Source organism: Penicillium pulvis, assembly GCF_028828015.1.
Source record: "Penicillium pulvis strain IBT 33274 chromosome Unknown contig_1_segment0_segment0, whole genome shotgun sequence".
NCBI classification, from domain to species: domain Eukaryota; kingdom Fungi; phylum Ascomycota; class Eurotiomycetes; order Eurotiales; family Aspergillaceae; genus Penicillium; species Penicillium pulvis.
In genome coordinates this window covers 322,876-343,795 of record NW_026643074.1, presented here as the reverse complement: position 1 = coordinate 343,795, position 20,920 = coordinate 322,876, and the positions used below count along the sequence as shown (strand labels likewise).

General features: G+C 50.4%; 7 protein-coding genes across 7 annotated transcripts; 6 read left to right on the top strand and 1 right to left on the bottom strand.

Moving 5' to 3' along the window:
- Positions 1-2,062: 2,062 nt before the first annotated feature.
- dspD (putative protein-tyrosine phosphatase) lies at positions 2,063-4,156 on the top strand (the record flags this gene model as incomplete). The annotated part of the gene is made up of 1 exon (XM_057062652.1): positions 2,063-4,156. The coding sequence occupies one exon, from the start codon at positions 2,063-2,065 to the stop codon at positions 4,154-4,156; it is 2,094 nt and encodes a 697-aa protein (XP_056923567.1).
- A 792-nt stretch (positions 4,157-4,948) lies between these two features.
- N7503_003104 (putative S-adenosylmethionine-dependent methyltransferase) lies at positions 4,949-6,087 on the top strand (the record flags this gene model as incomplete). The annotated part of the gene is made up of 2 exons (XM_057062651.1): positions 4,949-5,007; positions 5,208-6,087. The coding sequence occupies 2 exons, from the start codon at positions 4,949-4,951 to the stop codon at positions 6,085-6,087; spliced, it is 939 nt and encodes a 312-aa protein (XP_056923566.1).
- Positions 6,088-8,663: 2,576 nt separating this feature from the next.
- On the top strand, positions 8,664-11,102 carry N7503_003103 (putative C2H2 finger domain protein). Its single transcript, XM_057062650.1, has 3 exons — positions 8,664-8,932; positions 9,023-9,501; positions 9,662-11,102. The coding sequence occupies exons 1-3, from the start codon at positions 8,918-8,920 to the stop codon at positions 10,515-10,517; spliced, it is 1,350 nt and encodes a 449-aa protein (XP_056923565.1). The 5' UTR covers positions 8,664-8,917; the 3' UTR covers positions 10,518-11,102.
- A 672-nt stretch (positions 11,103-11,774) lies between these two features.
- Positions 11,775-12,422, bottom strand: N7503_003102 (Ribosome biogenesis protein RLP24; the record flags this gene model as incomplete). Its single annotated transcript, XM_057062649.1, has 2 exons — positions 11,775-12,348; positions 12,418-12,422. 2 exons carry the CDS (start codon positions 12,420-12,422, stop codon positions 11,775-11,777), a joined length of 579 nt encoding a protein of 192 aa, XP_056923564.1.
- Positions 12,423-12,614: 192 nt separating this feature from the next.
- pam18 (putative mitochondrial DnaJ chaperone (Tim14)) lies at positions 12,615-13,125 on the top strand (the record flags this gene model as incomplete). Its single annotated transcript, XM_057062648.1, has 4 exons — positions 12,615-12,665; positions 12,737-12,810; positions 12,868-12,921; positions 12,987-13,125. The coding sequence occupies 4 exons, from the start codon at positions 12,615-12,617 to the stop codon at positions 13,123-13,125; spliced, it is 318 nt and encodes a 105-aa protein (XP_056923563.1).
- Positions 13,126-14,238: 1,113 nt separating this feature from the next.
- On the top strand, positions 14,239-17,083 carry atrR (transcription factor atrR; the record flags this gene model as incomplete). The annotated part of the gene is made up of 4 exons (XM_057062647.1): positions 14,239-14,442; positions 14,511-14,638; positions 14,713-15,074; positions 15,138-17,083. 4 exons carry the CDS (start codon positions 14,239-14,241, stop codon positions 17,081-17,083), a joined length of 2,640 nt encoding a protein of 879 aa, XP_056923562.1.
- A 778-nt stretch (positions 17,084-17,861) lies between these two features.
- On the top strand, positions 17,862-20,600 carry N7503_003099 (ATP-dependent metallopeptidase FtsH/Yme1/Tma family protein; the record flags this gene model as incomplete). Its single annotated transcript, XM_057062646.1, has 2 exons — positions 17,862-19,749; positions 19,813-20,600. The coding sequence occupies 2 exons, from the start codon at positions 17,862-17,864 to the stop codon at positions 20,598-20,600; spliced, it is 2,676 nt and encodes an 891-aa protein (XP_056923561.1).
- Positions 20,601-20,920: the final 320 nt, after the last annotated feature.

Here is a 20,920-nt window from a genome sequence, read left to right as displayed (position 1 = left end):
ACACATGAAAAACTTGAACACGAAACACGAGAGCCAACGTCAGCCGCTATGGTCAGGGGGTCTTTATTTTTAGAATGCACTCATCATGAAACAGGAGGTCAAGTTCAGGAACCGATATTGTCTGAAACGAACCTGATCCTCCTCTCCAATATCCATGCGATGAGATATATTAGGTACGGAGCAGACTACATAGTGCGCGTTTTCGTTTACTCCAGTGCAGATCCCAGACTAAATCGATAAGACGTAGAGTGTGCCCTATGTACCGCGCTATCGATTAACTGGGGATAGACTCTCCATTGTTAACCTTGGAACCTGGAAACCTTGGAACGCACCAAGTTTCAGACTGACGCTTCCCACGTGGAAAAATGGCCGATCTTTTTTCCCTACAAGAGATCCGCTGATATTCCATTGTTCCCCCCAAGTTTGGGGGTCTAAAGGTATATTTGATGGGCAGTGATAAGCGGTTTGCAGAAGTTCTGGAATGACCTCATGGGCTGGAATTTCAACCTTGAAGATAGGCTGCGGCCCTGAGTAAGGTGATCGGCCGAAAGTGGTAGGTATCGACCTGACAAGTGCGCGTGCGATAGGCTGTTGGGGTGCCTGTGCCAAGAAGGCACTAGCGTCTGCTAGTGCGGGATTGGTGTGTTTCAGAATGGGCAACCCAGATCCATTGAGTTCCGGGGTTTCAGATGGAAGAGTGAGAAGAATAAACGAGAAATTCAGAATGTAAGAAAGTCAGAAAAGTGGAAAATTGAAACGCACAGTCTTCTGTTGTATTTTGATCCTAGGGTTGTGTACACTCTGCTCGACATAAAACACACTCGACATAATGAAACTGTACCTTGGTACACAATGGTTCACCCGTGTCGCGAGCCGTGCGCACGGGTCGGATAGGACCGAATTTGGAATTTCTCGAATCAAGCCTGCGCCTTGTTCAACACGCACATTGCTCCACTTTTGCCGTGCAAAGAGGCCTTGCCACTGTAGTGGTGGATCACGTAACTCCCCACTTTATACCCTAATCACGTATGTAATCATCGGGGAGCATTTTGATCCAATAATCATGCGATGCCCCCTCCAACGCAAACATGTGAGAAATGAATTTCCTTTCCCCATCAGCTGGGCGGGACGCTTCAAGTGGACCCCGAGATGCTGTTTTTCCCTCATTTTGTTTTCGACTTTCGCCATCGATTATGTCCGAGATTAGACGGCATAGTGTACGTACTGTTATGAAAATTACGTCAAGTTACCGTAGCTTGGTGTGCTTCAGGGCAAGGACCTCTCATTTACGTGCATTTGACGCCGACGCAACGACGCCCCCGGCGGCTAAAATTAGAGCTGGCGACGGTCTGATTGGTAGGTATACAGCTGGACTCCAAGGATTGGATCTGCGGGCGTCCATTGGGGCCCTCCCTGATCCACAGGATAATTACAGTGGGCCTGAAATCGGACATCTCTAACATGTATCAGAACATCTAAATAAAAACAGTAAGGGTCCAAACTTCTTCCTCCCTTTACTTCTCTCCCTTTCGACTTCCCTATATTCCGGGGATATACACCTTCTTCTTGATTTTTTCTTAGTTCCCCGGAGGAACGAGACTTGGCCCCCCCCCCCCCGAATCCACCGAATCCCCGCCCCCATTTTGAATTCGGATTCCGTGTCCCTGTTTTCCTGTCATTCCTTCGAACATCTTACTTTTGGCTCCCACTTCACACCCACTACCACTACCACCACTACCGCCACTATACATACTACACCTCACTTCGCTATATCTCATACCCAAACTACTAGACCTGGTGGCTTGGTATGTCTCTTTTCTCTACTTCGTTTCATCTGCAATGTGACTCGTGCCTGCGCATTTGTCTCGCGGTGTGCAGATCATTGATTTCAGCCCTTGCGTCCACCGACGGGGAATAACTTCACTAACACCGAAAAGAACCAAAAAGATCCTAATTTGCGCCGGTAGCAAAAGACGATCCGAATGCCCCTCTAGTTTCTGTGGCTACGTGCGAATCTAGTGGGTTTTGGGATTCACCTTTAAACACGCCTCCTTCCCGAACCATGCCGGTACAAACCAGTCCACCGTCCTTCCCGGACTCGTTTCCTTCATTTATGTCCGTCTACGGTGGCTTGCCACCCCAGTACGAGGAAGAAAGCTCCTGTCATCTCCAAGCCTCTGCTCATTTCTCTTCGCGACGTCTTCGTCCCCATCGCGAGAGTATATCCTCTACCGCTTCCGCCTCCACGGAATCCTCACCTACCACCACCATCTCTCCCTTTGACTCGCCCTCGGGCGGGGATATCTCTCCTAGCTCCTCCCCAGAATCACCCTCGGTCATGTCCTTGTCTTACCCTAAATTGGCGCCCCCGGCTCGTGCTCTCGAAGTTGCTGCGCGTCCGACAATGTCCGACAGCTCAAGGTTATTGTCCGCGCCCCAGGTGCGTCCGGACTCGCCCAATCGTCGAGCCCGGAATCTGAAGAACTTGTCCTTGCGAATGCCACCACCGACAAACTCGCGACCCCCAATTGCCACCGCATCCCTGGTGGAGACATCGTCCAAACATCTTTCTGCCCCACCATCTCCGATACAGTTCCCCCCCAAGAGCTCCCGGCGGCGTCCCGCGAACCTCACCATTCAAACCCCCACATTCAACAAATCTTTCACTGGAACCGACATTGTACCTCCAACTCCTTCGCTTGGACAGCATTCATTACGACATGCGGAGTCATCGCCTTCACTTGCTTCGATCAGCTCACCTTCGTTTGCCCCACAAGGTGGCATGCAACTTCCTCGGCCTATGTCGCATACCACGCGTCGTTTCTCCGGCACCTCCCTCGATACTGCTCCTTCCCTGGCCTCTATTGCAGATAAAGAGACTACCTCTCGACGCGTTCTCCCTGGTCTAGAAGAAGAGGACGATCACATCGACTCACGCGAGTCCACCCGGAAGAAGGACCGCGGGTACCCGAACGGCCCCATTCGGATTCACGACACTGGCGTTTACCTTTACTTGGAACCCAACGCAGAGGAAGCGGCGCAATTCGATGTGGTTATCAATGTTGCGAAAGAAGTTCGCAACCCATTCAACAAGACACAAGGCGAGCGGAACGACACCGTGATGAGCACATGGCGCAACGCGTCCATGGCATCCAAGCGATTCTCGATGGAAGATCCTCAAACTGCCATGTCAGAGATGTCTTTCAAGTCCGCGTTCGAATTCCAGCCCGACTCAGCATCTGCGACCCCTACTACCTCCACCCCGAAATCCGCTCCGCCAGAGTATATTCACGTCGGTTGGGACCATAACTCTGAGATCTTGGACGACCTCCTTCCGCTGTGTGAGCTGATTGATGAGCGGATCGCTCAGGGCAAGAAAGTGCTCGTTCACTGCCAATTGGGCGCGAGTCGGTCAGCATCTTTGGTTATCGCTTATGGTCTGTACAAGAATCGTCACATGGACTTCAACTCCATGTACGAAGCGGTCAAGGGACGCAGCCAATGGGTGGGCCCGAACATGAGCCTCATTTACCAGCTTACGGACTTCCGAGGTCTTTTGACACGCGGATCGCCTTCCCGCCCTGCTCCTCACGAGTGGTGGTCAAAGAACGGTAATCGAAGAAGCTCGGAGCCTCAACTCACTCATGAGGAGCGAGCAGCATTGGCAGAGACTCCTCAGCCTCCTTCCCACGGTTCGGCACAAGCACCTCCTGTGGATTGCTTGTCTATTCCACTACCACCCCCACGCCTGTCTCGTCCGAAGACTAGTGACAACGGGAATCGGTCGCCGAAGCGCAGCCTATCCCCTCGTCCGTTGCCATTCCGGCAAAAGTTCCAGTCTGTGGAGCCTGCGTTTGGGAGACCTAGAGGTATTCCACGTAATGTGAACAGCTGTGATCCCCTCGTCCAAACCCATGTGTTCGTGCGCGACGCCCCAAGTAATGGTGGTCTCTTCTCACCCAACGCTGGTCTGTTCTCACCGAGAACCTCAGGCTTCTTAGCTCCACCTGCTTCTGTGCCTCCTCGAGGCATTGATACCGTTGCAGACGCTCCCAGCGCTGCGCAATATGCCAACGACATAGCCGATCCCAGATCTCCTCCCCCTCCTGCAGGAGGTGAACGCATGATCATGAGGAACATTGACGAGTTCCTGTAATTTTATTACCTTGTTCCCAAAAGAACAGGGCCTGCAACGATTCCACGACCCGACATTTTGCATGTCTTACGATCCCTAATTTGCGGATCATTCATTTCACCGGCCTTTTAATTTTCGGCCACCTTTTTTCCGACCTTCTTTTTCCAGTCACATACCCCTAGACTGGGTTGATGATCCCATGACCAAAGCAGGCTTTGCTGTCGCTCATCGCCTTTCGCATCTTTCGCCATTCCCACCTGAGTGAACCATCACCCAGCCTCTATCGCTATTATTTCTCTTTTTCATCATCTTTCATATCCGTCATCTCGGATGAAAATTGCGTCAACATTTGGATACTTGCAAAGACAAGATCTTTCGCGACCCAATAACTGTAATACTATTTCGGAGGACGATTGGGCCTTTTACATTGGGTTGGCCACCAAAACACCTTTCGCTACCTTTTTCATTTTGTGATCTCTTGTCAATGACAAGCCTTCGTTTCTTTTTTCATTTCTTTTGATTTATTTCCTGTTTTGTGGTCCGTCTATCCGAGGACCAATATGGTGTCTGGATTTGGGCGGATTAACGAACGACAAATACCCCCTGTGCGCAGTCTTAATAGAAATGGACAGCTTCGAGCTCATTATTTACATTGTAAATCTAGTAGATGTGAAGTTTGACGTAAATTAGACATTCATAGTAGACCCATATATTCGATACATCTGTGTAGAGTGAGAGCGGGGTGATAGTCGATAAGAACATCTCCGCATCACAAATTTTCTCGCCCTTCAACACCCTCAATCCCAACACAAAATGGCCGAAGACGCTCACCCGACCTATCTTTCACCTAGTGAGCTAGGCTCAAAGGACTAGTAAGTGAATTGACCCCAGTCAATGTTGGCTAAACCAGCCGATCAAGCTCAAAATCTCCCGGCGCATCACTATCTACCCCTCCATACACCAAATAAACCATAACCCAGCTCATACCCACTCCATTGCCTGCATATTACCCTCAAACAAGCATCCCCCTTTGAAGCCAACTCCTACCCTCATTACATGACTAACGAATCAGCTGGGAAACCTACTACGCGCGCACCCTAGCCCACATCTCAACCACAAACGAACCCAAGGAAGATGAACAAAACTCAGACTCAGACGTAAACGACGAAGATGACCCAGGCACATCCTGGTTCTCAGAACACAATGCCCCCGAAAAAGTCCTCCGCTTCCTGACGCGTCGCTCATTCCCACTCGCACCGAAGAATACACTCCGTCGCGGCAATGAAGAAAAACAACCGACTATCCTAGATCTGGGCACCGGAAACGGGAGCATGCTTGCACTACTACAGAAACGGGGTGGTTTTGTGGGTAAGATGGTTGGCGTGGATTATTCGCCGCTTAGTGTTGAGTTGGCGAGGGAGCTGCAGAGGTCTAGGGGGCATTCTGCTTATCGGACTGATTCTGAGGATGAGGATGAGTCTGATGAGGAGGAGGGAGAAGGGGAGGGAGGAGAGGTGCAGATTGCGCCATCTCCGATTCAATTCGAGGAATGGGATGTTCTTGGTTCGAAAGCTGTTCTTTCACCCGAGGGATTAGCTGTCCAGCCGCCATCTGAGGATTCCGAGGTGTTATCCTGGTTCCCGTATTCAGCGGGCGGCTTTGATATCGTTCTTGACAAGGGTACTTTCGATGCAATCTCGTTAGCAGATGATGCAAAGGAAACGAGGGTTTGTGAACGGTATCCTGATATCGCGAGACGATTGTTAAGGCGCGGGGGCTTTTTGGTCGTTACTTCTTGTAATTGGACGGAGGATGAATTGGTTGCTTGGTTTACGGCTGGTGCTGGTGAGGATCGGTTGGTTGTTTGGGGTCGTGTGGAGTACCCGCGGTTCAGATTTGGGGGACAGGAGGGGCAAGGGGTTTGTACGGTTTGTTTTCAGAGAGTTGGATAACTCTGATTGGAATATTAGATAGATTCTTGTCTTTTGCATGGCTTGCGTATATAGGAAAGCATATTTCTATGATTTATTTCGAATGAACGGTTGCGTATAGTGATTTTTGGAAACAGATTAACCTCTACACAATTAGACTAGCAGGATTCACCCATCACAGGAGTTGTATTGGAGTATGTGTTGCGACCTCAGGATTTAGTATATCCACTGCTCTATTCTCGGTGACATCTAACGGGTACACAGCCTTTTCCTTAGACACCATTCGGCACATTAGCCCGCCAATATCTACGCTTTCTCCTCGAGGGGGTTCCCCACTATATTTAGTTAGGTATGTGGGAGCTGACCTACTCCTCACTCTCTATGCTAGTGGCACTCCGCCAAAAAAATTTCCGGGTGCCCTTGTGTTACTCAGTCGCCCAAACCCTCCAGGAAGCAGTATATGTGCCCCCAATTGAATCGAGCACTTCAATTGATTGCAAGCAACCAGCAAGGAGACAGCTGAATTTAAAGTGGGAAGACGAGTCACACGCCAAGCTCTCACCACGTTCTACCCCTCGTGTCCAATGCATACCTAAATACCAGTACGGCGTACCTGTGTCGGGTGGAAGCTCCGAATTCTTGGAGCTATGGCTAGAATCGGAAAGGTGGGGAAATAGGAGCTAGGGCTTCATCTTCGGTTCTTGGTCTTGGACCTCGTCTAGTGCGGGGGTTGGGATTGGGATTGTGGCGGGGGAGTTGCCATTGGCAAGCAGATTAGATTAATTAGTAATATTGCTAGATAATGGCATGATTGCTTTTTTTCTTAATTTTTTCTTGTTATTTATTTAGCTATTTGCTATCTCGGTGTACTTTTTAATTAAAGATCAGATATCTATATCATTGGACGCTGGAGATGTCATAGAATTATTCTTATCATAGAAAAGTGGGTTTCATTTGTGGGATGTCATAGTGGAGATCAGGGCATTGAATATAGAATATTGAATTGAGTACGGAGAACGGAGTAATGGACTGGGTTTAGGGGAATTTCAGATCGCATGCGAGACATTTGAGTTACCAATTTCAGCAGTTCTAAATTTGTACATGTTTCACGAAGCTTTGTTTTTTTTTTTTTTTTTTCTTTTTCCTTTGTTCTTTTTTTGTTCTTTGTCATTCCTCTGGTTCTTTGCCTTTGCGCCTTTTCTTTGTGAAGATCGACATCGGGCTCTGTCAGCCGCAGGAACCCATGTTTCTGTGCGGAATGCCGCAAGCCTCGGGTATGTGCCAGAATGTCTTGTTTCCATGGTAAGGGTTGGGGGGCCAAAATATTAGTACTGTAGTAGTCCAGCTTGGACCATGCCCGCTCGGAGTAATGATCCCCTCCGGCAGCGCTAGTGCGGGTTGAGGCGGCCAGAGAGATCTGATCGTCCATGGCTGTAAGTGGACGAAAATAGGTTCAAAGAATTCCCTAATTTACTCCGTACATGTTATGTAACCTATTACACATTCATAAAGTGGCCCCAACGGAGGCCATAACTGGTAATATCCTATCTCGGTTATGTTACGCCGTAACAAGTAAACGGTCAGGTGCGAAAGTCAGAAAGTCAGAAAGTCACGGGATCAGGTGACTTCTCCTATCAGGTGCCCCGTGTCCACAGCCAACTCCAATACCGGGTTCTCATCAGCGGGTGACATCATTGGCCCCACTCCACTCAGGTCCTAGACCGGTCGATATCGCTGCAGGTGATCGTGTCCGTTCCATCATTGGTGTCTTTTCGTATAACAGGTATCTTATTACCCACGCAGATTGGCCGGACACTAGTGACTTAGTGAGAGGTACCTGAGCGCAATCCGTCTTGTTTTGTCAGGAAACCATTTCCCTTGAGACGTATTATTCCCCCTTGTGATCCTAGCGGGTGATCGTCAGGCAACAGATGTTCTTCATCTTCGAGATCATTTTAACTGATGAATGTTAGGAAACAAGATATCCAAACATTGCCCGGACTTGAAACGAGATCCTAAATCCAGTTCTTGTCTGTGTTCTGCCTGCTGCAATCCATGGGTGCCTGGGAGTCCTAGAACCGGGAAGACCCTGAACTCTGCCCTGTATGGCACACCAAGGGCATTGCGAACCATCCTGCCTATAGAGCCCCTATAAAGCCTCCTAGACTCCTAGGCGCCTGTTTGGTGGAAACTGGGGAAAGGGAACCTAAGAAGGAGGACTTGATTGATGTCATTTGCTGGTCAGTGGCTAGTATGAGTGACTCAGGTCCAGCTGTGACCCGGAATCGCAGAAGCGAAGTGGAGCCATGGTTATCGCATCATCCTAGGTCTTGCGACGCACATTGAAGATTGAATAGAATCACCAGCAATAGAACCCGAAATATAGGAGCAAAGAGTAGAAGAAGAAGTACGTAAAAACATCTAGAACCCACCTACCCAATACAACAAAAACCACGGTGTTACCGAAGATCGCCCCCCGCATGCTCAAAGGGAAAGGCCCCCGCAAAGCGCAATGAGCGATTTTGGTGGGCCACACCATACCGGATGGCTTGTACCAGTTCTCCTTCCTTTCTCCTCTTTTTTTTTACCCCTACAACTTTTTTTTTGTTCCTCACTTTGACCTCTACCTTACTCTCTCTCTCTTCCACTTCCATTCTCCTTGCTATCGTTCGGAATTCTTATCTCCTCTTCCATTCACCTTTACGTGTTCTATATCGCTCGGCACAGCCCAGATTGACTCACGCCCGAAACCCACTCCGCGTCATTCTACCAATTTCCACTCGGAATTGAGCCCGCTTCACAACTTTAAGGGCTTTCAAAAAATCCGTCGATTGCCAGAAAGTCCTTCACCATGGCCTCGTTCAAGGTATGACCTTTTTCCTGTCCTGAGGAGGGCCTGGGAAACTTCCTGGGTTGTGGTGTTCCCATACTGATGATGTGGCCCCGGTCCGCACAGGAATTGTCCCTCTCGCGTCCGCTCCCCAACCCAACCCAACGACAACACTCCCACTCGATCTCTCTCGGTGCGGTCAATGCCAACCACCGTGTGACGCGTCGAAAGAGTGTCACTACAGCGGCTGCCAATGCCGCCGCCGCCATTGCGGCCTCCATGAAGGAGGGCGAGTCCGCGCTTCTCCCTATGGCCGCGCACCGTCGCAGCCTTGGGGGCCGCAAAGGCATGGAATCCACTTCTGTTGGGGGCGCATCAGGATTTAGTTCATACCTCTCACGGAGCGTGAACAGTCCTAGCCAGGAGCCTCCGGTCGCTCGCAAAGCCTCCCCCAGCAACTCCGATGATGGCAAGGCGCTAAAGGGCCGGAACCGCCGAGCCAGCGAAGGCGCTCAATCTAAGGAGGGGAAGCGGGTCCCGGCCGAACTCCGCTGCGATCGCTGCGGGAAAGGGTATAAGCATGGCAGCTGCTTGTCTAAGCATATGTGTGTATCCCCCATCCCGCCCGGCCGTTTTCCTGTTGGAACGGGAGTTTGCGCCATGTCGGCTCTGTGCAGGTCCTCGTGGTTCAACTCCCGTTCGGCATTTCCCCTTCCTCACTTACTCCATTCAGTGACAGTCAGTTGACGTTTATTTGTGGTATAGGTGGGAACATGACCCAGCATGGGCGGTTACCTCGAAACTACTTATCTCCAAGCATCAGCAGGTTCAACTGTTGGAGGCTGCCACGGTGCTTGTCACCATGAACCAGGACGGTCCCGAGCAATGTCACGAGCATTGCCCCGAAGCGGATTCCGAAGTTTCCTCCGGATCGCCCGACGCCTCTTCTGATGTGCACGATGGACTCAGCTCCGCCGAGACCACCCCTCCCCCGATTGACGAGGAGGAGGAAGACGATTTTGAGATGTCCGGTATGCCGGCCAACTGGACCAAGCGCCCCAGCATTAGCAACGCTTCGGCTTTCTCCCGCTCCTACCAGTCGATTCCCTCAAGCTCGTACAACGAGAGTGCTCCGCTCCACTCTCCTACCTTCTCTCATTTCCGCCAGTCCAGCATCGATACCCGCCCATCCACCGCTGACACCCGACTGCACGATGACGATGAGGCCGACCTTGCAGCAGCGATTGGGCTGTGCAACTTCGGAACTCCCCGAACAGGACCTGTCTCCATGACACCGGATGTTCCCCCTGTTCCTCCGCTGCCGGCTCGTTACCTGGACTCGAGTAGCCACCCGAACAACCAGAGCCCGCGTCTGTCCCAGCCGGGACCTATGAACGAGGCCTACCGACGAGAATCCAATGCCGATCTCTTCCTTTCAGTTTCCGCGGCTTCGTTCAACCCGTCACTGTCATACAAGGTGTCGGATGAGCGTGGGCCTCGAATCGGACCCAAGGAATCTGAACCCCGTCGTCACAGCCGCAACGCAGATGTCGACTTTGGCAGCCGTGCTGCACCTGCGGACGATGATGACGATGGTGTCTTTGGACGCATGGAGGAATAATTGGCTTTATTTCTGCATTTCCGCTACGCACCCATCTCAAGTCGTCTTGCTCTCATGTTGAGCAACCTGACGACTTTTTTCACGACGCAATGTACGCGCTTGAGCGTTTTTATTTGGGAACCCCTTCTTGTTTACACATTTAACGAGCATGCTGCATAATGAAGGTCCGCACTCTCCCGAGTTCGTTCATCATGAACGGAACTGGGATGAGAAGTTCCTCCTCGCACAGCGTGCTTAAAGATTTTCGGGACCTTGCCGCCCATGTATCATGTTTCCTTGGCCCGCTTGTTCTTTTCACTTTCTTTTTCTCCGCTGCTCAAGTTTCTTTTCCTTTTTGTTCTGGAAACATCATAAATGGCCTTACCTAATCGGCCGGCGCATATTCATCATAACCCATACCTCCCCTTTTCTCTCGTCCTCGTCCTCTTTCCTTTCTTTTTCCCACTTGCTCGAACATATACCTCGTCCCGTTTTGAAACCTTATATCCCAGGTGTGGTTCTCGTCCGCTCTCCCCATCGTTTTCCTAGCCTCCTTCACGCTCTCTCATGCTCTCCCATGTGTACTCAATGACCCTTGGACGGGACACACAATGAATATACACCATGAAATCACAATAAATTTTCAATCAGTAGTCGAATCTTGGCACGGATATATCGCATTTGTTCAACCTATACTGGGTTTTGTTCGCCGGCGTAGATACCGCTACCGAAGCCCAGGTCAAGGCTTCGTGAGTTACCCATACATTGAGTAGGACAGGAATTGCCCTCAGGTGGTACAAAATGCGCATGTTTGTGGTCGTATAGATAGAAAATTCGTTTAGTGCACGTCTCCACATGCTTTACAAGATGACCGCCCCATCACTACTTATCATTCGCATGGTGGGGCGGGCCCGTGGGAATGGGCCTAGAGCAGATTGTAGCGACTTGCCGAATGGACTTATAATCCAGGTGGGGATTGACTTAGTTGTGTTCAAGGAGTCCAGACCAGATTTCAAGTTAATGCCTACAATTACCAAGGTTACGGACAAGTCCCAAATGACTCTAGAATAAACTTCCATGCTGCTAATCTGTAGGATGTATGTAAAGCAGATGATATCGATAGCTTTTTAGGGAAAAACACCGTGACAACAACAATGAAAATGCAAGCCCAACTCCGTAAGATCGTGTCGTAGCGGTCGAAGCATAACAAAATGGCAACCGAGGGGAACCCAATAAAAAAAAAATTAGAAAAGCGAAAAAAGAGTGCCGAAAATCTCTTTAATCCAGCTGCATCTCCTCCTCGGCACCACCATCCACCAAGAGGCGAGTCTTCTTCTTCTGCCGGGCAGCAATGAGATCCTCTCCGTGGACCCGGTTGGCAGTCTTGCTGGTCTCGGCAACCATGGGCACACCCTCCTCGCGATCGCGCAGCTCCTTGCGAATAAGGTGCTCGCCCGTAGCGACGACCTTGCGGTCTGCCTCGCGTTGGCGGTCGCGGGCAACCTTGCCGGCCAGACGACGCTTGGTGAACACACGCTCGCGGCGCTGTCTGATCTCCTCCACACGCTGCATGGCCTGGACGGTGGCGGCAACGAGGTTGCGGTCGTACTTGACGGGGACGTTGCGCTTCTTGGCGAACTGGGAGAGGACCAGGGAAGAGTCGACGATCATCTCCTTGCCGTGGGAGGCACGGTGACTCTTAGTCCACTTCAACTTGCGGGGCTGACGCTTCATCTTGAAGTTCTTGTGGCACTTTGACCGACAGAAACGGAATTGTCGGGCGTCATTGCGGACGAATGTGATGCCCTTTCCCGGGAAGGCGGGGCGAGAGCAGAAATGGCAGGTCTCCACACTATAGGAAACATGAATTAGATGGAGGTTCTTATTTGGTAGGTGAGAAAAATCAGGTGAAATGACTTACCGCATGGTTGTGGTGGGCGGGGAGGATGTTGATTGTTCAAGTTTGATACGCAGAACTTTTTTTTCTTGAAGCTTTCGCCGTGGAGGAGAACGCGCTAAACCTAATCGGGTGTTGCGCGCTGACTTTTAATCCCGCGATCTCTCCGACCTTCAACCACCAGTTGAAACTTTGGCCATCCGCGAAGAACACTCTACAAAATGGCTTCCGTTCTTACTGTTGGACTTGGTGTGGGTGTTGCAGCCTTCTTGGTAAGATTTTAATGGACCTTCGATTGGATAGATGAGTGATGGGATGGGGTTGTTGACTGTTTTGTCTGCAGGGCCGTGCCGGTCTGGTCGCCTACCGCCGCTCCCAGGGTGGTCTGAATGCCGCTGGAAAGGCTTTCTACAAGGGGTTCGTTGAAGTTGCTCCTGATACATTTTCGTCATGGTTTGCTAACCGCCTGTACAGAGGATTTGAGCCCCGTATGAACAAGCGCGAAGCCTCCCTGATCCTCGAACTTCCGTACGTTTCTCTGACTCATTCTGTGATGCCCGATCGAACACAGACTAATCTGCAGCAATCTACAGTGAGCGAACTTTGAACAAGGACAAGGTCCGCAAGAAGCACCGCCAGCTTATGCTGCTGAACCACCCCGATCGTGGCGGCAGTCCCTACTTGGCCACCAAGATCAACGAGGCCAAGGAGTTCCTCGATAAACACACTTAAATGCGACTGAGTTGATGACTTGTCGCGATTTATCTCGGACTATCAAATTGGCAGTGTCAAATTGAGACCGAGACTGTATATTGGGGTGCATAGCGTGGAGTTTTTGGTTCTTTATCAGATCGGGGTCCCTGGATCCCTTTGATCTGCTTGTATTTTATGCACTATTGTGATATACTCTCATGAGATCGCCACTCTTCCTATTCAATGTACTTTTACTATTGATCCTGTCATAATGATGCGTCGGATATACGGTATACCTGCCTAGGTAGGTAGGTATGTAGTCATACTGTTCAACAAGGTACTAGTACTGGGTCTGATAGACCTGACTGCCGTCCTTTGAAATGCCGCAGATTAAAGAATCAGCCGAGTACGGCTTAATTCTCAACAGACCGCCGATCTCTGCTCTGTCGAGAAAGAGAACAACCTTGGAACTGGAACACGCGGTGAAAAAGAACAGTTGCAGACAAAGTTTAAACGCGGATGTTGTATCACCCCACTAGTCGAACTCGGATTTCACACTAATTTATCTCCCGAAACTGGGGAAATTAGGGGCTCAATAAGTCTCTACACTCGGCCAATTCAATTCCACGTTGTCCGAGGACAACCGGATGGACAAGTAGTGAATTAAAGGGAAGAATATATCCCGTTCCCGGAGCCGGGCGAAAAGGACGGACATTTCAATTTACCGCACAGCCCACATGCTCGGGAGCGGACTTAACGGAATCCGTGTGGCTCATACTTTCTAATCTCCTTCAAGGCAGCAAAGAGCACGAATTCTTTGTCTGTTTAGCGTGGTAAAGCTTTATGCGCTAGATCTTCAAAGCTCGAAACTTGCTAATGTGTGGTTGACTCAGCCGGGTCCTGACTAAACTAAGCCACTCAAACGGCAGAGTCCTTCACAGCACCCTTCGCGCCTATTCGCGCCAACCGTTCAAGCTTACCCTGAATGCGTCATCAATTTCCAAGAGTCTACATATTCCCCCGACATTCAACCTCAGGGGAAGCTCCGGATAAAACACTATTCCGAGACATATGAGAACCCCGCAGCTTCGACTTATTTGACACCGCCCTCTCTTGGACTCCACCCCGCGGAGTCCCCGAACCTAAGGAAAAATGGATGGCCTGGGGGATGGCGACGGCATGGGTTTTGACATGCAACCCATGATGATGAACCAACAATCCCAGCTCTATGGAGGTTATCCTCATGATGGCTCGCAAATGTCCGTTCCTGGAAGTTCTCTGTACCCCGACGATTCGGTATTAGGCGGGGATGATGGCAACGATGCGAATGATGCGAAGAGGCGACGCATTGCAAGGGTACGTAGCCTCCTTACTCTAGATTACATTTTTGGTCCACAGAGAGCTGATTCTATTCCCCACCTTAGGCATGCGACATGTGCCGAAAAAAGAAGATCAAGTGCGACGGGAAGATGCCCAAGTGCTCACACTGCATCAACTATAAGACCGACTGTATCTTCACACAAGTAGAAAAGAAAAGGAATCCACCCAAAGGGTAAGTTGGCACACTACAATAAACTAAGCCGACCCCCTCCCCCGACATCTGAATAGGGCTGACGTCGTGTACAGAGCCAAGTACATTGAAGGCTTAGAGAACCGTTTGGGCCGCATGGAGTCGCTGCTGCGACTGTCTGGGCTTTTATCCGAAGGCGATAATGGGAAGACAGATTTGGGTACACTGGAGAAACGACTGGCCGACCGAACAATGGCCCTGGACGCGGCGAGAAACGCAAATCAATTTACTGCCCCGAGTGCAACCCAGCAAGCTGTGACATCGCACAATACCACCCCCCGCATGGATTCTCAATCTAGTCCACGGACTACCGCCGCCACATCTCCTGATTCACAAAAGTCCGAAACAGAAGTGGAGGCGCTGTCGGATATGATGTGCTCATTGGTCACCAACAACTGTGGAGAGACTAGATATATCGGTATGTGGGAATTTTATAGAAGTTCATGATGGGGCACACCATAACTAACACTGCATACCTTAGGATCTTCTTCTGGGTTCTCAATCTTTTCGCCAAAGGGTATTCAATGGGTCAACGAGAAGACAGGAGATACCTCGTTCCAAGAAATGATCTCATCGGCCTATGTTGACGATAATAAGTGGATGTACTGGAAGCCGGAGATCTTTAGCGACATCTTTGCGCGGAGGGTATTCAAGCCTTTGCCTCCAAAGGAGGAAGCTCTCTCTTTATTCAAGGATTTCTTCGAGAACTTCAATTGCATGTTCCCTCTTTTCCATGAGGCAACATTCATGCATTTGGTAGAACGACAATATTCTCGCGACCCGTACGAAGGTTCTGGGTGGTGGGCGAGTATTAACGTTGTGCTCGCCATCTCTCATCGACTCCGAGTGATGAGCAACTTAGTACCACATGAAGAAGACAAAAAGGCCTGGCTGTACCTGAAGAATGCCATGGGTGTTTTGACCGAGTTGACGATGCGAAATACTGATCTTCTGAGTGTCCAAGCACTTCTGGGAATGTCGCTATTCTTGCAAGGTACACCAAACCCGCAGCCTGCCTTCTTTTTGGTTGCAGCAGCTATTCGTCTATCACACAGCATTGGCTTGCATAAGCGTGGCTCGGGCTTCGGGCTGAATCCAGTGGAAATGGAGCAGCGGAAGAGAGTATTCTGGATTGCCTACACTCTTGACAAAGATCTCTGCCTACGATCTGGCAGACCACCAGTACAGGATGACGATGACATGAACGTTGAGCTACCAAGCGAGGACCCACCAGACAACGTTGGTAATGTTCCACTTGCCGACGGAATAGGCAAGTTCAACCTCTTTAGGTCGTTGTGTGAGTTTGCCACGATCGAGAGCAAGGTCTACAAGAAATTATACTCCGCCAAGGCATCACGACAGTCTGACGGTGAACTGCTCAACACCATTGGAGAGCTTGATAAAGAACTCGAAGACTGGAAAGACAGTATCCCCACCGATTTCCGCCCAGAACATGAGATTCAAGCCACCCACGGTCCTCTCATACTCCACGTTGTGGTCCTCCAGTTCTCATACTACAATTGCTTGACCACTATTCATCGTATGTCCGTGCACCACGGTTACTGGACTAGTCGATTATCCAATTACGCCATTCAAGGTCTAAATGCCCGACCATTGAACCCTAGAGTTTTCCTCTCCGCAGTTCTTTGCGTGACTGCGGCTAGGGCATCGATCAATTTGATCAAATATATCCCTCAGGGCGATTTTGCTTGTGTCTGGTTGATTCTCTACTATCCCGTGTCTGCTCTTGTGACCCTCTTCGCCAATATCCTTCAGAACCCCAGCGACGCTCGTGCTCGATCGGACGTAAAGTTGATGAACGTCGTTGTCAATTTCCTGTCCACCTTGGTCTCTGACGAGTCCAACGGTAGCATCAAGCGAATGCTCTCTCTCTGTGGCGAATTCGAAAGAATTGCCAAGGTGGTCCTTGATAAGGCCGAGAAAGAGTCTCATGCCCGCAAGAAGCGGAAGAATGCACATGATGATTCAGCCCGGGAAGAAAATGGAGGCCAACCCACTACCTCCCCATCCGGCAAACCTCAACCTCCTCCCTCATCAACGCCTTTCACACCAGCCATGTTTACCAACGACCCCACCGCTCCTACCTCTTCACCTAACACAGCCAAGAGCTATGGCCCAGATCCTTCCTTGCCTTCGAACACCGGTATATCTAATAACCCGATCCCTGGGTATGGCCAAGGTTTCTCAGAAATGCTCAGTCCAGACCAGCTGGACAATGTCCAATTCGGTGAGCAAAGCACCTTCGGGCAAACAAACCCAAATATGGCGGCTCCTTTCCAGCAACCATTCGTCCCACAAGATTTATGGCAGATGCCGATGACGATCGAATGGGATTGGGCGGACATGTCTTCCAACTTCCCTATCTTCGAAGCGGGAGAGGGTAATGGTCAACCGCCTCCGCAGTAATCATGAACATTGCTTGACTACTTGTATCGAGCCGAAAACAAATGGGGTTGTACATGGGCATTTGTTGCGGCGTTATTCAAGCGGGATGATCTAATGTTTTATGTTATTTTCTTCTCTTTTATGAGCTTCCGATGCTATTCAGGCGTTCTAAACCCTCCACTACATACTCATTCATGCTTGCTTACATATCTCCCCTTTCATGTACATTGAAAAATACTTCTTTATGATTCTGCTTGGGCGCAGGATCGGTTCCTCCAGAATGTGCTTACAGATAGTCTCCAATCCATGCCAGATATGCCGAATAGGAATTGAACAAATATGCATGCTTGTACTTATCGTTTACCATTTGCCATTATCGTACGCTGAGGTTGGATATATGAGACAAGGGTCTCCGGCCATTGAATTTCACTTTCGCTTTGTCATCACAGGACTAAACCTCAATTTTTGGTACCTCTTTCATCCAGTCAAAGAAGAGCAATCTCAATAAATTTTTCATTCCTCTCAGCCTTCAATCTCTAATATTGTGAATCAATCCAAGAATCGGGGTGAAGGGGAATCCGGTCGAATACTATAGTCTAAAGTGGGTACCGCCCCGGCCAAATGACTCAGCACCGGAACGGCAGAAAAACCGATGCCGAAAGCCGCAGCTCGTCATGAGCTTCCCACCGCAACCCTCAATCGCTCAAGGCATTGCATGCCGTTGTCCACTCCACCGGACCTCGATTGATCACCTCTTCCCCCCGCCCTCATAGCCCTCGGGGCTCCCCTTTCCTCGACCATGGCCACCTTCCTCCGAAGGCCTGGCAACCTTGCTCGATTCTCGAGGAGAGCCACGGAAGCCATTAGTCGCACACCGGTATCTGCTCGGGTGCCTTCCTCACGGCTTTCCTCCTTCATAACATCTCACCGCATTCGAACCTTTGCCACTAGCGGCCCCGGAGGCCCTGACGACAAGTCCCAGAACACTCAGCCAAGTGGCAGCGGGCCCGAGAACAATGGGCGCAAAGACGAGGAGCCGAAGAAGCCGGAGTCGGTCCTGTCTGAAGAAGATCAGAAGAATCTAGATGCTTTCGTGAAGCATGTGGAGGGGCGTTTGCCTGAATCACAGCATGCCTCCCTTCAAGAGATGCGGAAACAATTGATGCGGGATGGATTACCGGACGATGTGAAAACCTTCATTGACAGACACCGCGATGCTTCGTTGATGGACTACCTTCGGATGATTCGGTTTTTGCTGAAGTATACCAATGAGCAAGCCAACAAGGAAGCCGGCAAGGAAGCCAATGAGCACATGGCTCGTATGATGAACAAAACTCCCGAGGAGGTCCAGAAGGAACTTGAGGAGATGAAAAAGAAATCTGGCTCGGAGACAGAGAAGGGCAAGGAAGAACCTAATCAGGAAAAGAAGGAGGAGAAGGGACAACAACAGAAGAAGAAACCAGGACAACCTCCCGCTGGAAAGGTGTTTGAGTTCCGATTCGATCCCGCCGCCTTCGCCGTCACCGCACTCGTCACATACTACATCTACCGCAGCTTCTTCCCTGGTGAGAGCAGTGGTCGTGAAATCACCTGGCAGGAATTCCGTTCCAACTTCCTTGAAAAGGGCATTGTTGAGAAGTTGACTGTGCTCAACCACAGCCGAGTCCGAGTTGACCCCAACCGTGATGCCTTGGCTGCTTCATACCCCGATTCAAATGGAAACCCCGGCCCTGTATACTTCAGCATTGGTTCTGTCGACAGCTTCGAGATGAAGTTGGAGCAGGCTCAGTACGAACTTGGTATCCCGACTCATGAACGTATCCCCGTTGCTTATGTCGATGAGGTCTCTTGGGGCAGTGCTCTGATGACCTTCGCTCCTACGTTGCTTTTGTTCGCTGGTATCTACTGGTTCTCTCGTCGCGCTGGCGGTGGTGCTGGTGGTCAGAGCGGTATTTTCGGTATTGGCAAGAGCCGCGCAAAGAAGTTCAATCAGGAGACCGACATCAAGATCAAGTTCGCCGATGTTGCCGGTATGGACGAGGCTAAGGTCGAGATCATGGAATTCGTCAGCTTCCTGCAGCAGCCTGAGCGGTTCCAGAGACTCGGTGCTAAGATTCCTCGTGGTGCTATTCTCTCTGGTCCCCCTGGTACTGGTAAGACTTTGCTTGCTAAGGCTACCGCCGGTGAATCTGGCGTTCCTTTCTTCAGTGTCAGTGGTTCTGAGTTCGTCGAAATGTTTGTCGGTGTCGGTCCCTCCCGTGTCCGTGACCTGTTCGCCAACGCCCGGAAGAACACTCCCTGCATTATTTTCATTGATGAAATCGATGCAATCGGAAAGTCCCGAGCTAAGCAGAACTTCGGTGGTGGCAACGATGAGCGTGAAAGCACTCTGAACCAGATTCTTACCGAAATGGATGGTTTCAACACTTCCGAGCAGGTCGTCGTTTTGGCCGGTACCAACCGACCTGATGTTCTTGATAAAGCTCTCATGCGTCCTGGTCGATTCGATCGTCACATTAACATCGACCGTCCTACAATGGATGGCCGCAAGCAGATCTTCCGTGTCCACTTGAAGAAGATTGTTACCGACGAGAACATGGAGTACCTGGAAGGCCGCCTGGCTGCTCTTACCCCTGGCTTTGCCGGTGCTGATATTGCGAACTGCGTTAACGAGGCAGCCCTCGTTGGTAAGTGAATTTGTAGTCCTTGTGTTGTTATTAGCTGGAAACGTTTGCTAACGTAATATATAGCTGCTCGTGAAAACGCGGACAAGGTTGTTATGAAGCACTTCGAACAGGCCATCGAGCGTGTCGTTGGCGGTCTCGAGAAGAAATCCCTTGTGCTGTCTCCTCAGGAGAAGCGCACTGTTGCCTACCACGAAGCTGGCCACGCCATCTGTGGCTGGTACTTCCAGTGGGCCGACCCTCTGCTCAAGGTCTCCATCATCCCCCGTGGACAAGGCGCTCTTGGTTACGCCCAGTACCTCCCGGCTAATGGCGATACCTACCTGATGAACACCAACCAACTCATGGACCGCATGGCCATGACCCTTGGTGGTCGTGTTAGCGAGGAGCTCCACTTCGACACAGTGACTAGCGGTGCCAGCGATGACTTCAACAAGGTTACCCGCATGGCCACCGCTATGGTGACCAAGTTCGGTATGTCGAAGAAGATTGGCTTTGTCCACTACGAGGAAGACCAAGGACAGCAGTTCCAGAAGCCTTTCTCCGAAGATACAGCCCGCAACATCGATACCGAAGTCCGCCGCATCATCGACGAGGCTTACAAGCAGTGTCACGATCTTCTGACTGAGAAGAAGCATGAAGTTGGCATCGTCGCTGAAGAGCTTCTGTCTAAGGAGGTCCTCGGTCGTGATGATATGATCCGCCTTCTTGGACCTCGTCCATACCCCGAGTCTAGCGAGTTCGCTAAGTACTTCGATGGTAAGGGCGGTGCGACCTTCGCTCCGCCTGAGCCTACTCAGAACCCTGAGGAGACTCTGGGCAAGGATGGTCGGGACCAAACTCCTATCCCTTGATTGATGGCCTGAAGTAGAAGATTTTTTTTGTACCGATTGGACTGCATTTTGGGAAGGCCGTTTCGTCAATCTGTAGGGCGTGATATCACGGTCCCTTTGATTTTTTTTTGTATTTATGGACTTGCATCTTTTTCTTTTTTCTTTTGGTTACCCTTACTCCCCCCTCAGTCCTCCCTTTCGATCCCTCCTCTATCTCATAAATCTCTTCCATTTACCTTACCATGTCGCGAATAAATGTAAAGAAATTGATCTCCTTTTGCCTTGGATCTCTTAAGAGTCCATGTATTATATGCTTTCATTTTTGTTGAAGCTGCTGCACT

Excerpts from the sequence above, each read along its gene's own strand:
- N7503_003103 (XM_057062650.1), top strand. Across the intron at positions 9,502-9,661 it reads AGCTGCTTGTCTAAGCATAT|GTGGGAACATGACCCAGCAT; the intron begins GTGTGTATCCCC and ends TTTGTGGTATAG.